The 18,081-nt window shown below is 43.4% G+C and overlaps 1 protein-coding gene across 1 annotated transcript; it reads right to left on the reverse strand.

The window, feature by feature from the left end:
• Nucleotides 1-12,502: 12,502 nt before the first annotated feature.
• On the reverse strand, nucleotides 12,503-17,400 carry LOC138583700 (uncharacterized). The gene is made up of 2 exons (XM_069655659.1): nucleotides 17,217-17,400; nucleotides 12,503-13,995 (listed from the first exon to the last, which is right to left on the reverse strand). Exons 1-2 carry the CDS (start codon nucleotides 17,233-17,235, stop codon nucleotides 12,503-12,505), a joined length of 1,512 nt encoding a protein of 503 aa, XP_069511760.1. The 5' UTR covers nucleotides 17,236-17,400.
• Nucleotides 17,401-18,081: the final 681 nt, after the last annotated feature.

Here is an 18,081-nt window from a genome sequence, read left to right on the forward strand (position 1 = left end):
AGAATGCCAAATTGGTACGTAATCTAAGTAACAGTTAAATGATTTGTTTTCCTCCCTGCCTGCCTGTCTTGTATCGTGGAGAGCTGATATTGTTACATTATATTCCAGAGATAATTTTTGAGGGGAGAAATAAACTGAAACGAGTCAGATATAATATGAATCATGTACCACTTGTCAGCTGTTCCCCGGTACAGCACAGGTTTAGCCCCCACCCACCCCTCTCACGTTCTCCACGTACGAGTGACATTTCATGGTTTCTAACAGTTGTTAAGAGTATCCTTGGGAGTTGCACACGCAAACTTATATTTTCAGCAAAAGTGCCCCTCAAATGATCAGATATGATCCCAGTAGTTGTGCTCGGCTTGCACTCACTGCTAGCCAAATTGTAGCGAGCTTGCTAGCTAAACAGAGACAGCAGCATGAGCTCGGCAGAAAAGCAGTGAAAGTTAACGATAGTCTAATTCATTAATAATGCAATACTTTAAACAACAACCTTATCATGATCATAATTTGTGAATAAAGCTGTGTTATAAAGTTAACTTTAAGTTATTATCCCAGGTACCTGCATTACCTGTATGTCACGTATGGAGGCTCAATTAAAAAGGCGAATGCATGCGATGTACGTCCCCGCCTGAGGCTGCACAGCCATCGGCTACTATTGGAGCCAAGATCCGCCGATGATTATAGTTTTCAATCAGTCCTATCAGGGCCGATTAATCGGCCAAAACGATCAATCGGTCGACCTCAAATCATTATCATCATTTTGAGGTGTTGCCAGACAGAAGGGGGGAGGTAGGGCGGCCACGCATTTACACTGCTCCAGAAGAAGGAGTGTTTGTTAGCTGTGGCTTCTCTTTGTCGTGAGCATAGCTCAGTCCCTCGGGGTTCACCCAATACAACCGTCAAAGATTGAATGAATACAAGCTCAGGAGACATCATCAGTTTTCAAACATGAGTGACGACGATCTCGATCGTTTCAGTGGATGATGACCCGACATTTGCACTCACTGGGGCACAAAGTGCAACAGCGGAGAACCCGAGAGGGTATGATCCCCCGACCCTGACGGTGGATTCTGCACACACTAAACTGCTCTGTACCTGGACCACAAGCTCTGTGGCATGTGTGTAACAATAACAATAACTTTATTGATCCTCAAAGGGAAATTCACTTTATTTAGATATATATAGATCAGGTATGTAGCCCAGCAGGTGTATTTCACATAGTTTTGTCTTGCTGTAAGATGCCAATGCAAACTCAGTTACTTATACAGTTATCTGTAGGCTGTATATGCCTTTATCTTTATTAAAGAGAATGACATCATATACAGGTAGGACACATAAAGACCTTACAGCATCAACAATACAATGCCCAGGGGAGCAGGGGGTGTTCAACGAAGCGAGATTAGTGGCAACTTACTCTGCAAAGCTCACCTGGTCAGGAGCAGGTTAAGTTCAGAGTCATCGCCTGTAAAGCGCCGTCCTTTCCTTAATAATGTCCTGACGATGTTCTGCGTGGGTAATATAGATCCTCAGCTAAGGTTATATGTAGAGGCAGCAAAAACTTCTGGTCACCACCACCAACCAACACCTTCTGGTTGAACGCCCGTCAACTCCGTCAGCGTCCAGGGTTCGTTCTGCCTTCACAGTCAGAGCTGCACATGCTCAGTCTTCTTTTTTCTTCTTCTGTAGGGAATGTCTAAAACTGCTCCCTTTACGATGTCTCTGGACCTTCTTGTTAACAAGACTGTATAAAAAGATGGCTGACATGACAGCTCCCCAAAGTGAAGCCAAACCCTCTCTATCGCCCCCTGCTGACTGGCTGCAGTGTAGGTCATAAAGCCCGCCTCCTACATGCTAACAGATCACATCAATCACATACATACATTTTTCTCAAACATGGTTTCTGTCATTATAGTGAGTTCTTATCATGCTGATTTACGTCCAAGTGTTCATTTTTTATGACAAGTTTACTTTTAATTAGTTATTTGATGCTATAAAAAGGGGGTGTGGCCTCATGATTGACAGCTCTGTGGACAAATGGCACTCCTGCAGCATTCTGTTCCCGAGTAGCAGAGTAGAGGAGGAAAGGCGAGAAGAGACGTAACTAACACTAACACTACAATCGTTGAACTTTCCATCAGCATGAATATCTGCTTCAGACCGACACAAGAAGCTGATCTGCTGTTAAACAGCACGGCGTCACGGCATCGCGGATCCTTGCTGTTTTTTTCTCAGTAAGTTAAGTGTGTGTTTTGGTTGGCGGAAGTGGCTACGTCGGCTCCACCCGCCAATCTCTACTGTGCAGCTCTGGCTCCAAATGATATCACCATCAGAAGATGGCAGCGGCCACCTCGGGGCAATTTTGGGGGCAACCCAATGAGAGCAGATGGAGACGCGTAGTCCATCTTTATATACAGGTATTGTTAACATCACACAGCCCATAAAGCTATGTATTAATGAATTTTGTATTGAAAGTAATGCGTTGAAATTACGTCTTTGTGTAGACCGGATTTCACCCACCACTGGAGAATGATTTGCTCACTGGGTCCAGTCGGGGACAGTTGGGTGGGACACTTTCACTGAATAACTTTAGTATTTGGCCCAAAAGAATTCAAATTCATGCATCGATCTGATTTAATCTGTGATGAATACCTCCAGGACCAAACATGAACACATGATCCAGTGTCTTGAGCTGCTGCGTCCTCATCGCTCGGTTACTGTTTGGATCATCTGCTGGGAGTTAAAGTGTTTATTTTACCTGAAGCAAACACGTATCTTCCATGAGAGTGGCACAACGTTCATCAAGCAGACCCTGGATTAGTCTTAACTGATAGAAGCACCCAGCAATGGCTCTTCCTCTGAGACCATATGGGCCTGGGGCTTCGTGTGGCCTTATCTTAGCTGCCCGCTATCTCCCATTCATTTCATGTAATATGGGCCCGAGATGGGGTGCATACATTGTCGAGTATGTCCCCATGAGTGTCAAACCTACTATAAAACTGGTTAAGGTCGTTGGTAAAGATTATCTGTGGGTGTTGCTTCCGGCCTCTGCCCATCATTGTACTGACACTGCTCCGTCGTGCTTTCTGTGCATCACCTGTAATGAATTGTTTTTCCCTTCTGTGTGTATGCTGTTGTCTTTGAATAAGCCCCCTCTGCTCAGCTCATGTCTCCCGAACAAAGGCAGCCCTTCTCTCATTAAGACACCTCTTCATGTCATATGAGACCCGTGCTTTGTTATGTGGGTATACCTGAAGGGTTTTTGTTGTCACAACATTGTCTCTGTGAAGTTTCAAAATTATTGCAGTTTGTTTTATTTGCAGATGATACAAATTTCTTCTGTTCAGGAGATAATTTAAAAACGTTATCTGAAAATACTGAAAATGAAATGGTTAAACTAAAATCTTGGTTAGATGAAAATAAGTTATCGTTAAATTTTAAAAAAACTAAGTTCATGATTTTTGCTAATAAAAGAAAGGATGAAGTCTTATTATCTATTGATGGAGTTAACATTGAGAAAGTATATGAGTTTAGATTTTTGGGAGTTATAGTGGATGAAAAACTGACATGGAAATCCCATATATCATATGTTAAAAAAAAAGCTTTGAACAAAGCTAAGCATGTTTTAGATTGTAACACAATGAGAATGTTGTACTGTTCACTTATACTGCCTTACTTTATTTACTGTGTAGAAGTGTGGGGTAACACGTATATAAGCAATATAACGCCATTGTTTTTATTACAGAAAAGAGCACTTAGAATTATGCATAAAGTTGAACATAGAGAACACACTAATAGATTATTTATTGAGTCAAGATTATTGAAATTTAAAGAAATAATAGAATTGCAGACATTATTAGTTGTGATCAAGGCTAAAAACAGAGTATTGCCAGAGAACATGCAAAAACTGTTTGTGTTTGCCTCAGATGATGATCATCACAGAAGGAGATTTGATCTTAAGCATCAAGTTGCTCGGACCACTTTAAAACAAATGTGTCTTTCTGTTGTCGGTGTGAAACTTTGGAATTCTCAACAGAAGGATTTAAAAGGTTGTATAAATATCTTTCAGTTTAAAGAAATGTACAAAGAGAGACAAATTAGACAATATGCAAATGAAACTTAACTTTATTTCTTTTGTGCCTGTAAATGTTTTACTTTATAGGTTATTTTGTTTTATGATGTTGTAACCAAGGGTGTAGATAATGGTGTAGGTTATTGGAAATGACAGACCATCTAAGATGTATTGTGTTCTAATAAGGGGCAGATAAATAATAAGAATTATATTCTTCTTTCTGCTCCTTTCCTTTTCAGACATGAAGGGCATGGATTTTTTATTTGAAATGTGTATTGTGGATTTGTGTACCGGTTTTGTGGTATGTTGTGCATTTGTCATGAAAGGAAGGAATAAATAAAAATAAAAAACATCTTCACCAGCCAGAATATGATTTATAAAGATCATCAGAAATCAAAATATTTAAGCTACAGTTTTAACTGAAGCTAATTCATCCTCGTACCACCAGAGCAGCTTCTGTCACGGTGAAGTCGTCTTCATCATCTGGTTACGGCCAATCAGTTCTCTCCAGGAGCAACTGGAAATAAGTTTAAAAAAACACACACTAAGCGCCGGTTTAGCTCAGCAGTTACATCGACGACCATATACAGAGGCTACAGTCCTCGATGTGGCGGCCCCGGGTTCAACTCCCGCCCTCGGACCCTGGCCGCATGTCATCCCCACTCTCTCTTCCCCCATTTCGGCCACAATCCACTGTCCTCTCTCTGAAGTAAAATAAATTTAAAAAACAAAAAAAAACACACAAGTAAATAAATGTAAGTAATGGGGCAGTTGGGAAGGCGAAGACTAGAGAAATACATTTGTTTGAAGGTTGTTAGCTCAACTCCTGCGACGGAGGAAATATCTTGGTGGGGGAAAGCAGCCTGTTCTCCCTCAGTAACACCCCTTCCTTCTTCAGGCACTTGGGTAACACTACAGCTAAGGAGCTTCACCCCCACAGTGTGGAACTGCTCAGTGACAAACACAGTACTGTGGTTATACCAACACATATCCCTTTCTGTCCATAATGGTGGAAAAGCCAGCAGGGACACCTCTCGATGGGCCCGGACAATCTTACAGAGAGCTGTCTCCTGAAGACCACGCTTGACTTCAAATACCTTTAAAGACAACAGACACAAAAACACATGCCAAGTGATTGCACAATCCTAAAACATCTGCGCAAGTCCCATTTGGACACACCACAATGTGTAAATCAATTAACACTGAAGATCAATACTCTTTTTCTTTAAAAAAAACAGTGTGGGACTTCCTGCTAGGTAATTTCACATTTCTCGTGTCTGTCAGTCCGAATGAAAGTTGATATTTATGTATGGCACCTGACAGCTTTCAAAGCCAGTCAAAATGTAAGTCTGCTTTATAATGTTGTCATTTTCATGTTCATCTCAGAAAGGCTTATTGTAATGAGCATCAGAATTCACAGGCACCGATGATGATGGTGGACTGTCATTGTCTATTGATAAGAGAAGTCAATATTACATTGTGGCCACATTAGTTCCTCATGAATCCAAGTAGATGTCCCCTTAATTTACACAAGAACCTGCTCACGTAATCTTTCCTGTGAGAAGACCTCCAAGATCTTGTATGTTTATGGGTGTCACCATCCCAAAGTCAAAGTACTGCATGCATTTTGACTTTACCTGGGACTTCTTCTTCTGAGCTTCCTATTTCAACGATCTCCAGGTGACTAGTCCTTCACTCAGGTTATTCCACAATGTGTGGCACTGCCTCGACCTCTATCTCTGAAGAAGGAATGGCATTGTTTATTTTAACAAAAGAACATAACAACAGTGAATCAACATTACAAATCAGGAACACAACATCATAACTTTTTTAGTAATGAGACTTCTTACAGAGAGATGGTTTGGATTAAACGAGCTACCTCACAACACGTGAACATTTCTCTGTGGCTGCAGTAAGACCATGAGCAAAATAAATGTGTATCAAAGTCAACTCAAAACCTGAACTGGCTGACAAGCGTTAAGTTACTCACAGATTACTGGATTCAAGCTTCATACCTGCATTTCTGAGTCTGCGGGATGGGTTTTGTTGTGTCCCACGCACACCTCCAGCAGGTGTAGAGGTCTCCGAGTACCTGAGTCTCTGGAGGCCGCTGTGCCCAATCTCCAGCTGAGTGGATGTCCACTTGGACAGTTGTAATTGACTCCTCCAACAACCCCGCCACTCGCTCCCTGTTCATTGCTGAAAGAGAACAAAGAAAATATTTGACAATTTGATGTTTCAATGTCTGCAGTTGTGACGATTGTAGCATTATGTGAAAGGGCTGTGAACATTAAACTGGTTATTAAACAGGTATCATAATTACTAAATGTCTCTCTATGAAGTGCCTTCCCCTGCTCTTACGTTAATCCTTCATCTAAAAATACAGGTTAGCAGTTAGCCTTTACTGAATCACTGTAAGCAAGTAGGCCTAGTGACCTTTTGTCTTTTAGGTGGTGCCCAGCAAACGATGTGGGCTTCATAACTGGCAGATGTTCTGGGGAAAGCCTGGTCTGATGGGGAGAGATGCCACTCATCCCACTTTGGATGGTGCAGCGCTTTTGTGTCCTAATAAGTTTGTTAGTCGTAAAACATGAGCAGCCAGAGCTGAGACCAGGAGGCAGAGCTGTAGTCCTACACACTCCTCTGAGCTTCCCTGTGAGCAGTTTCCCAGCCACGATGTTAATGTGATAGAGACTGTGTCTGCCCCCCAACCCAGGCCTTTTGTTACAGTTAATTCAAACTTAAATACATTTTTTTTTTTTAAATCAAAACATCAACGAAGTTATGCCAAAAAATATGAGAATTAAATGTGGTCTGTTAAATATCAGATCCCTGTCATCTAAAGCTCTATTAGTGAACGATCTGATATCAGATTATCATATTGATTTACTCTCTTTAACTGAGACTTGGCTGTGTCAGGAAGAATATGTCAGCTTAAATGAATCCACTCCTCCTAGTCATCTTAATGCTCATATTCCTCGAGACACTGGTCGAGGTGGTGGAGTGGCAGCTATCTTCAGTTCTAGTCTTCTAATCAACCCTAGACCAAAACTTAGTTTCAGCTCTTTTGAAAGCCTTGTTCTGAGTTTTTCACACCCAGCTTGGAAAACTTTACAGCCTGTTTTATGTGTTATACTATACCGCCCTCCTGGCGCATACTCTGATTTTCTAACTGAATTCTCAGAGTTTTTTTTTTCTTTAGTCCTGAGTACAGATAAAATAATTATTGTAGGGGACTTCAATATTCATGTAGATGTTGATAATGATAGTCTTAGCATGGCATTTATGTCCCTTTTGGACTCTATTGGCTTCACTCAAAGTGTAAACCAGCCTACTCACCGCTTTAACCACACCCTCGACCTTGTTCTGGCTTATGGCCTTGAAACCGAAAACTTAATTGACTTTCCACAAAATCCTCTTTTATCAGATCACTATTTAGTAACATTCAATGTCCTATTAACCGACTACTCTCCAGTTAACAAACATGTACTCACAAGATGTTTGTCTGATAGGACTGTAGCTAAATTTAAGAAAAAAATTCCAGCTGCTTTTAATTCTTTACCACATCTCTTTACCACAGAAAGCTCTTATGCTAATGTTAGTCCCTCCCAGCTTGATCAGTTTGTTGATAGTCCTGCAGGTTCGCTGAGAAGTACTCGAGACTCGATTGCCCCCTTAAAAAATAAGATTATTAAACGACAGAGGCTAGCTCCATGGTATGACTCAGAAACTCGTAACCTGAAGCAAATGTCGCGTAAATCTGAAAGAATGTGGCGATCCACCAAAACAGAAGAGTCTCGTTTACTCTGGCACAATAGTCTTAATAAATACAGGAAGGCCCTACGGCATGCTCAAGGTGTCTACTACTCCTCCCTCATAGAAGAACATAAAAACAATCCCAGGTACCTTTTCAGCACTGTAGCCAGGCTGACAGAGAGTCACAGCTCCACTGAGCCAAGTATTCCTATAGGCTTCAGCAGTGATGATTTCATGAGCTTCTTTAATGACAAAATCCTAAAGATAAGAGACTCAGTAACCTCCTGCCGTTAACTGGTGCAGATGTACGGTATCTTTGAAAACTGCTCAAAAACCTGATGTTTACCTTGACTGTTTTTCTCCAGTTGACCTTCCTGAGCTGAATTCTCTGATCTCTTCGTCTAAACCATCAACCTGTCTTTTAGACCCGATTCCAACCAAGCTGCTTAAGGAAGTCTTTCCCTCAATTAGCACTTCTTTACTAGATATGATCAATATGTCTTTATCGGCTGGCTAAGTACCCCAGTCTTAAAAACTGTAATTAAGCCACTTCTTAAAAAGCCTACCCTTGATTCAGGCACCTTAGCTAACTATAGACCTATTAGATATAGGTATACTTTCCTTTTATTTCAAAGATCCTCGAGAAAGCAGTCGCTAATCAATTATGTGACTTTCTTCATAACAACAGTTTATCTGAGGACTTTCAGTCAGGATTTAGAGTCCACCACAGCACTGAGGCAGCACTTGTGCAGGTTTCAAATGATCTATTTACTACTTCAGACAGAGGACTTCTCTCTGCACTCATCCTGTTAGATCTTAGTTCTGCTTTCGACACGATCATCACATCCTGTTACAGAGACTAGAACATTTAATTGGCATTACAGGATCTGCATTAAGCTGGTTTAAATCTTATTGATCAGATTGATCTCAGTTTGTCAATGTTCATGATGTGTCCTCGATGCAAACCAAAGTTAGTCATGGAGTTCCACAAGGTTCTGTGCTCGGACCGATTCTTTTTACCTTATATATGCTTCCTCTGGGTAATATCATGAGGAAACACTCCATTAATGTTCATTGTTACGCAGATGATACTCAATTATACTTATCAATGAAGTCAGACGAAACCAATCAGCTATCTAAACTAGAAGCATGCCTTAAGGACATAAAGATCTGGATGACTAGAAACTTTCTGCTACTTAATTCAGACAAAACTGAAGTTATTGTGCTCGGCCCAAAACACCTCAGAGATTCTTTCTCTAATGATATAGCTGCCCTAGATGGCATCAGCCTGGCATCCAGCACTACTGTTAGGAATCTGGGAGTTCTATTTGATCAGGATATGTCCTTCATCTCCCACATAAAACAAATATCAAGGACAGCCTTCTTTCACCTTCAAAACAAACATCAGACACATCTTGTCTCAACACGATGCAGAAAAACTAGTCCATGCATTCGTTATTTCTAGGCTGAATTATTGTAACTCGTTACTATCAGGCTGCCCTAATAAGTCTGTATTGACATTGTAACCATAAGTTACAATGTAAATACATACTACCACAACATATGTTGTTGTTGCTCTGTCTGCCTCTCCAGTCTCTTCAGATGTCCAACATGAGTCTGGTTCTGCTCGAGGTTTCTGCCTGTTAAAGGAAATTTTTCTGTCTCTGTGCTGAATGTTGCTCAGAGCTGCTCATGATGATTCATGTCGGTCTCTCTCTACATAACAAAGAGTACGGTCGAGACCTGCTCTGTCGCTATACAAATACAATTTGATTTGATTGATTGATTGATTGATTTTAGCAAGTCTGATAAAAATTATACATCTCCATCTTTATGCAGCTGACGATGAGTGTCAGCTCAGACTGCTAACTTTGCTATGTTGCTGAGTGACGTACCTGAATAAAAACTACTCCACTTGAAACGCTAGTATGTTAATCTGGGTAGCCACCATTGGTGAACCATTGGTTATGCTAAAGCGATCAAACTTGCAGATCACAAGACTGCTGGAGCCTGTGGTCATCGCGTTGACTGGCGCGAACGTCTTCACTGTAGGTGAAATGTTTTTCTGAAGGTGCGGTTTACTATCGACAGAAAAGGTCGAGAGTCGAGCGGTTCGCTGGGTGGGCGTGTCCTATATAACAAAAATTGTGTGCTGTAAACAATAAATGTCAGTTGGGTGTTGTGAATGATGAATGTAAAGACAGTAGTCAGTCATGATGATCAAATCACTTGATCATTCATCGCTCTATTTTTCAGTCATTTTCCCAGCTTTTCAATTCACATGCACATTTACCACCTCGTTTTCAATTCACATGCATTTTATTGTTTAAGTATTAAAATGTATTAATATGTATATGTATGTTAATGTATATTCATCACCGCTTTGATTTTTGTTACTTCCACCCAGGTTTGGATTGGCAATCTGGCAAATCTGGCAACCTAGTGGGCCGCCAGGCCACAAGAAATATGGGGAGAGGATTGTCGTCTACGGCCCACGTCATTTTGGAGCAGCCCATCTGATTAGGGGTTGCACGGTCCCACATAGGCTACCGAGGCATGTGCCGGAAGCGCTACCATCGTCACCTCCCCCCACCCCTTCAAGTCAGCCCATCCATCCAAGAGGGCAAGCAGGAAATAATCAAATCATAATTACATCAAGACAGAAGAAAACAGAGTCAATAAAGAAAACAAAAAGAAAGAAAAAAGAGAAAAGGTGGAGCACAAAAGGTCAGAGAGAAAAAGAGAAATAATCTTGAGGCTGATGCTGCAAAATGTTCGAAATTAACCAACTTATTCACAAAAAATGCGGACCACATTCAGTGTTGGATTTATCATTATAAATTTATTTCACAAAGTCTCCAAAAAGACTCCGCAGTTCAGGCTGGATTACAGAGCTTCTGAAAGGGATACGATCGCACCAGGGCACTAAGTCGAACAGCACAACAGGAACGGTCTGCTCTCCGGTCTCTGGCATGCAGCATTCTGCAGGTATTTATGATCTCATGTCGGATATGACCCAGCAATGTGTAGCTAACGTGGCTGACAAACACTACACCACCTAGAAGGCCTACTGTCAGTCGTTTTATGACTTCTAGTCACACACTCCATTGAAGTAGCTGATCAAAAGCATATTTAAAATACTCTGACTCGAGAATCGTAAATCGATTTTGCCATGCAATGGCCTCAGAAAGGCTAAATAACAACAACATAAGGCTACTGTTTCAAAATCAAAGAATGCATTCATTAATCAGAGCACTCATAGAAGAACGTAGCACGAGCATAGCACTAAATATCTTTTTAATTTATGAACGATTCTCTCTCAAAATCAGCAGGGGGGAGAGGTGCGTAGAAACAGCTGTCGCGGAATGTCGTGTGTGGCGCACACACCACAGCGCTGTCCATGGTTCTGAAACAACAGCTAAGTCATAGTCATGTGGCGGCGGGCCCGATTTGATCATTTCTTCTATATCACCCCTCTACTGCCAACAACTAAATGATAAATGATGAATGTAAGATGGGAAATGATGAAACATGGCTCTGCTTTCACCAAATAACAACGGTAAACATTGCCCACAGTAAACACGGCCCACAGTAAACATGGAGGACAGTAAACATTGCCCACAGTAAACACGGCCCACAGTAAACATGGAGGACAGTAAACATTGCCCACAGTAAACATGGAGGACAGTAAACATGGCTGACAGTAAACATGGCCCACAGTAAACATGGAGGACAGTAAACATGGCCCACAGTAAACATGGAGGACAGTAAACATGGCTGACAGTAAACATGGCCCACAGTAAACATGGAGGACAGTAAACATGGCCCACAGTAAACATGGAGGACAGTAAACATGGCCCACAGTAAACATTGCCCACAGTAAACATGGCCCACAGTAAACATGGAGGACAGTAAACATGGCCCACAGTAAACATGGAGGACAGTAAACATGGCCCACAGTAAACATGGCTGACAGTAAACATGGAGGACAGTAAACATGGCCGACAGTTAACATGGAGGACAGTAAACATGGAGGACAGTAAACATGGCCAATAGTAAACATGGAGGACAGTAAACATGAAAAAACAAAACAAATTTAACATGACCAGAATAAGAGCAAACATTTATTGGTTTGGTTCAGACATTTTGATCCAAAGATAAACTGTCAGCTTTAATATAAAACATGAAACATTTTACAACAGTCCTTGTAGAGCTGCAATACTGGGTGTCTGACACCACATCTATACCAACAGGCATAAAGATCTGAAGCTTCACTGCTATAAGGAACAAAGTAGTGAAAAAGGAATCAGGTCAGAAACTCTCTGGTGTCATACAAAATATCAGTCTGCTGTTATTTTATGTTTTGCCTCTGGTCAATATATCTCATGAAAAGATGAAAAACAACAATGTGTTTGTTCGTCTGTTAATACTTTATGTTTTCTGGTTTCCCGTCTGTGGCTCTCAGCTCTAGAAGGTGGAAACATGATGGTTAACTAGCTTAGTAGCAGCTTATAAAAGAGGCACAGCCACAGTATGTTTAGCCTTAATATCTTAGTAGTTGCTAACGCCTCCAGCTCCACCCTGGCTTCTAAATATGGTCACTGGCTCCAGTGCAAACGACTCACTCACAGTTCTTGGACAGGATAGAGGTGTGCAGGGTTTGAACACCTGTCCTTAGAACGGGTTGGTCATGGCAAACACGTAGGCTGCGGGCACCTGCAGTCCGATGTTGACCAGGTGCCACCTTCCCACCCCAAGAGCCCCCAGAACCAACCCTGAGACTGTTCCCAGAGTCCCTGACCACGAGGACCACGCCCCCGCCACTGCTGCTGCCGCCCCCACTGACACCCCTGCTGCTCCCACCACCCCCAGCAGAGCCCCCGCCCTTCCCCCTTCTCCCAGCACCGGGGCTAAAGCCTCCACCCCGGCCAGTAACCCCCCCGCCACAGATGCAGCCCCCAGTATGACCCTCACCTCCCCTGCTGCCCTCCTCACCAGAGCTCCTCCCACCGTGGCCCCCAGACATAGCTGACACAGCCGGGCCACAAAGACTGCAGCGTTCAGAGCCTCAACAGATGACTGCTTGTTCATCTGGGTGCTGATGCTCTCTTTGGACTGACCCCCTCCCGCTGCTCGCATCTTCATTGCCGTGGTAACCACCACCTGGCCGGCGTGCAGCGTAAGCATGGCAATGACGAAGGTGGCGATCATTCCCATGCAGCCCACCAGCATCCAGAACTTAAAGTCTGAGGACCTGAGGAGCAGGTACACTATGACTGCAACCAGAGCCAGCAGCACTATAAACACCACCTGATGACCCCCATAACCCAACACCCCAAACCCTGAGGTAACCATGGCAACCACAGTCATCGGTATCCCCGAGAATGCCAGGAACTCCACGTGTTTGACCACCACTGTGCTGATCCAGTCCTGGATGGTCCTCTGCTCCATCTCTGCCTCTTCACTCTCCCTCTTCTTCCTCTCCCTCTCCTCTCGCTCTCGCTGTTCGGCCGCCCACGTTGATCGGAGCTCTGACCCCCTGGCCCCGCCCCCCTTCTCCAGGGCCAGGATCCTCTGCTCCATGAGCTCTGCCTCTCTCTGTCTCTGCTGGGCTTCTGAGGTCTCGTTCTGCTCCCTCTCTCTGGTCCAGTGTGTGGAGCCTAGCGTGCAGCAAGCATCCTCCCCCCACAGAAGCCTGAACACCAGGAGCAGGGGGGGTTTGATCAGTGTAAACAGGCTTAGTGCCCACAGCAGGCCCACCATGCCGCATGTGTTAACAATCCTCTCGATAACGACCCCCAGTGTGGCTCCACTGAGGGTGCTTCCTATGGCCCCTGCGAGTCCTGCAGACACCCACAGACCAGCAGAGTCTGTGTGGGAGGGCATGCAGCTCCTGGAGGCCACAAACACTGAAGCTATGACTGCAGCCAGGATCACACCTGCGACCACCGAGGTCATCGCTGCTGTCAGAGCTGTGGCTCCAACTAGGGTCCCCAGGCCCAGGGCTCCCACTGTCCTCACCTCCTCCATCATAGGCTTCAGGGGCCTGGCTGCCGTCAGCGCTGACAGGACTCTGTCCACTGGGTCCTCTGTGGCTCCCAGTATGCAGCCTGCCACTGCTCCCAGTGCAAAGCCCACAGCTGCCTGCAGTGACGTGCTCCCGGCTCCTGAAACATGAACACAACTGTTAACACCTGAAGGCATGTCACAGAGGCTTTATGGATATTAACATGTTTATATTTTAGTTCACGTAACTTGTGCTTCATTGACTCTCCTGTCTCAGTTTGAAAACAACAGGGTTGTGTTTGAGAGGTTTCTGGCAGAAACAGAAGCTTATTGAGAGAAAGACAACGAATCCAACATTCACACATTCTTCTTTTCCAGAAGAAGTCAAACGTACGAAGGATGACGACCCAAAAGATCTCCACTGCCCCCTACAGAGGTGGGCGCTAACTGATGCCCAACCTTCCTGTAGTTTGAGTCCTGCTCAGAGCTGCTGTAACTATCCTGGTTACTGTAGCATTAATGTTACTCCTCCATCTTTCTCTGATGAGTCTCCCTGCCTCCCAGCTTGTGTTCAGGTAAGGAGTAAAGTCCAGCTAAGAGCTAAAAAAGCTTTAAAGATTATTTTTTTGGGCTTCTGCCTTTTTTTACAGGACAGCTGAAGAGAGACAGGAAATATGGGGAGTAGAGTGGGGGATGACATGCACCAAATGATCGGCAGAACCTGCGATCAGTGCGTCGAGGACTGTAGTCTCTGTACATGGGGCACCTGCTCTACCAACTGAGCTAAACCAGCGCCCCAATATAGCAGTGACTTTATCAAAGTTGAAGTTCAACTCAAGTTGTGTAAATATGACCTCTCTCTCTCGCTCTGTGTCTCTCTCTCTCTCTCTCTCTCTCTCTCTCTCTCAAATTTTTATTGGCATGAACAAAAACATGTTGTTGCCAAAGCGGTTTACAGAAGATTCATAGATTCCTATTTACATACATATTAGATACAGAAACATACTTACATGACAGTACACTACAGTTTGTTACCATTGAATACATTTAAATTGATGGATGTTGTGGTGGTTGTGAGTCCCTCAGGCTGTGGCTGGCAGAGACATATTTAGCTGCCAGAGGAGCTGCTGTCCCTTCACCAAGGACAACTGACAGTTTGTCCTCTGGGGCTAATGTTGGGAAGTTTGTTATTTTATTTTCTATTTGTTTGAAGTGTAAATCTCTTATTGAAGAAAACTTCTCTCTCATGTCATGAATAAACCTGTTACACTGAGCGCCCCCTGCAGACCCAGAGCTCTTCTGTTGTGTTGACTTGACGTGTGTTTTCTGTGTGTTTGTGTGTGTGTTTTTGACCTTGGGCCCTATCGTCCACCCGGCGCAAACAGCCAAAGCGCCACCATTCGCGCCAGTGGGCGTGTTGGTTTTGATATGACGTGTGGTCAGGCAGACGGTTGGTGCGTTGCTATCTAGAGGATGCAGAAAGCGACTGCGCCTTAGACCAACAAAAACCTGGTCTACCGTCTAAAGTCTGCGGCGCAGTCTGTGTTTGCTATTTAAAGGGCGCATTATGGACATTCATCAGAGAGTTCTCAACATGGGTCTGCTTGTCACTCACACAGAGACGCACAGCAGCGCTTCTACTCCTAAGGAAAAGGCAGTGTGTTTGCAAATACAGTGAAAACACGTTGTTTAAGGGACAGACTGCAAGCTTTGGTTTCCCTCATCTCCCTCGTCTGAAATATGATGCTGCTTTCCTTTTTTTACCGAACTGCTGAGAAGTGCAGGAAGACGTGGACAAGCTCACCACTGCCTCACACACACCTGCTTCACCTCAGGGAGATTCCTGCCCGAGCCGCGCATGGGCCAAAAACTACTGAGATAGACACCAAGCTCTCCATACTGCGCACTCATTCAGACGCACGCTCTCTATAATACAGCAGAAACAGAGACACACTCGCACACAACAAGGAGATAAATTAATTATCATACTCAAACATAACTACCTGTGGCACCAACAATCATGCCCACAGTTATTAAAACACTGTCAAGTCTCCATTACGCACGGACAGAACACAGCCATGTGATCCAGCAGCAACAACAAGTAAATAAACTTTTTTGGCCGACCTTTCTTCGATGGTCACACAGAACTTTAATAAACATAACATCCTGTCTGTCTGGAGACTTAAATCATTAATGCTGTGCCTCGTGCATAAATGTACACAGCATGACTCTTTTTATTTTCCTTTCTGCTGGGCAGTGGGATCGCTTCAGTGGCTTTAACATCAATCCGTGCTTCAACATGTATCATACAGTAACCTGTGTTTTTTTCTGCGTGTTCAAGGACACAGTGGAAAGAAAGAAGTTGAATATGCCGGTCTGAGTCGGGTTTATATGAGAAGAATGACTGAAATCTACCGTGTAAATAGCAACATGCCTGCCTGCAGGCTCACCGGGCTCTTAAAGGGAATGAGAGCTGACACTCTGATTGGTTTGATTCATGTTATGCTAAAAACACGCCAAGGGACTTAAGCCAACCTCTTTGCGCCTTGCGCCTCAGTTTGCGATCAGATTGTGCACCGTGTAACTAGCAAAAGTGCGACAGACATGCCCTAAATCACTTTAGACTGTGCGCCTCCGCTGTATGAATAGGGCCCTCAGACTTTTGCATGTTTCTGAATTTGCAGCCTGTTGCTAATGACGATTTTTTGGACTGAAGCAGCATAATTGTCCTTGCCAGCCACCGTACAAACAACATCACTTTTGACTAGCTGTGGTTAACTCAACATATAACTAAATACATGCTCTGCTGACTCACTGTTTATGCTGATTAAATGATCAAGAGTGAGTCTTAGCCAAGATAATGTTGTTTATATGACTATCTACTTTGCGCCCCTAGCCATTGTCACACAGCTGATTGGCTCTGGGACTGTCTGAAGATCGCTTGTGACACTTTATTTTTCTCAAGCATGGTGGTGAAGGACATGTTGGTACAATTGGACGACATGAAAGCAAACACTCTAAATATAAAACCTGTCAATGAAAGAGAGAGCAGAAATGTGTGTGTGTGTGTGTGTGTGTAAAGCACGAGGACGCTGCATACTCTGAACAGACCGGTCCATCAGGTTTATCAGGTTTAACACACCGCTCCGATTCTTATCTGTCTCTCTCCGCTGCGCGTTCTCACTCATGTTAGACTGTCAGAAGTTAAAGTACATGATAGAAACAGTAAATCATGTTATAATATGTTATATTATATTATATATTAGTGTAAATATGAATGAAGTTCATACTCAGCATGTAGAAGCAACACGTTTCACACTGCTGACTGTGTCTCTATAAGCTCTGTATAATAACAGCACTAACAGATAAATGAAGTCTTTACCCAGTTTGCTGCGTTTCATGTTGCTCTGATGATCCTCCTACTGTCTCTGCGGTCTCTCTCAGGTGTCTCTCGGGTGTCTCTCAGGTGTCTCTGAGGCTCTGTGCAGACCTGCTCTCTTTCTGGACTCTAAGGTGTTCCTGTTTTTATAGTCAGCAGCAGCTTGAAGACACCCGACTGGTTTGATTCCTCCTGCAGGTGATGTGTGGTAATCTGAGGAGGATCTCTGCTGGTCATGTGAGGCAGCATTCCTGCTCTACCTGTCATCATCCTCACCTTCCTGTCTGACTCCCGCTGAGCAGGAGACCCTGTCTGTTTATCTCATCACATCACCGATCTGTAACACTACAGTTCAGAAGTTCATCAAAGTCACACTCACCTGAGAAGCATGCAGAGACACGCCTCCTCACACACCTGAACCACTCTTTACTTTTATCATTTCTTCTCTGCAGAACATCAGCTGATCTGAAAACATGTCCAGCTGTTAAAGTTTAAAACATTTCTACTTTAAACTTTTATTTTAATTTATTATTTGTTTATTTTTTAAGGACCAAACTGTTTCAGCTCTTCTTGGTTTCTTTGACGTCTTACACATGTAAATCAGGAACAGTCTCAGGTATTAATGCTGTGAGGAACATCATCAAGTTTGTCCAACACTCTTTGTGAGGTTGATTTCAATGAATGCTGCAGCCACTAGGGGGCGATAGCAGGGATTATTTCTGACCCATGTGGTGTGTTGTTCACTGAGGCTGAGCAGCAGGTCTATTCAAAGTACATTTATATTTCCTGTTACTGTGAAGGTAGAAATTAAATGTGTAAAAAAACACCTTTTAAAGAGAAATGAAGCAAAGTTCGTTTGTTGTTTTAA

The sequence above is a fragment of the Semicossyphus pulcher genome, unplaced genomic scaffold (genome assembly GCF_022749685.1).
Source record: "Semicossyphus pulcher isolate SPU_LCO1_2020_fin unplaced genomic scaffold, fSemPul1.0.p SCAF_9, whole genome shotgun sequence".
Classification (NCBI taxonomy): domain Eukaryota; kingdom Metazoa; phylum Chordata; class Actinopteri; order Labriformes; family Labridae; genus Semicossyphus; species Semicossyphus pulcher.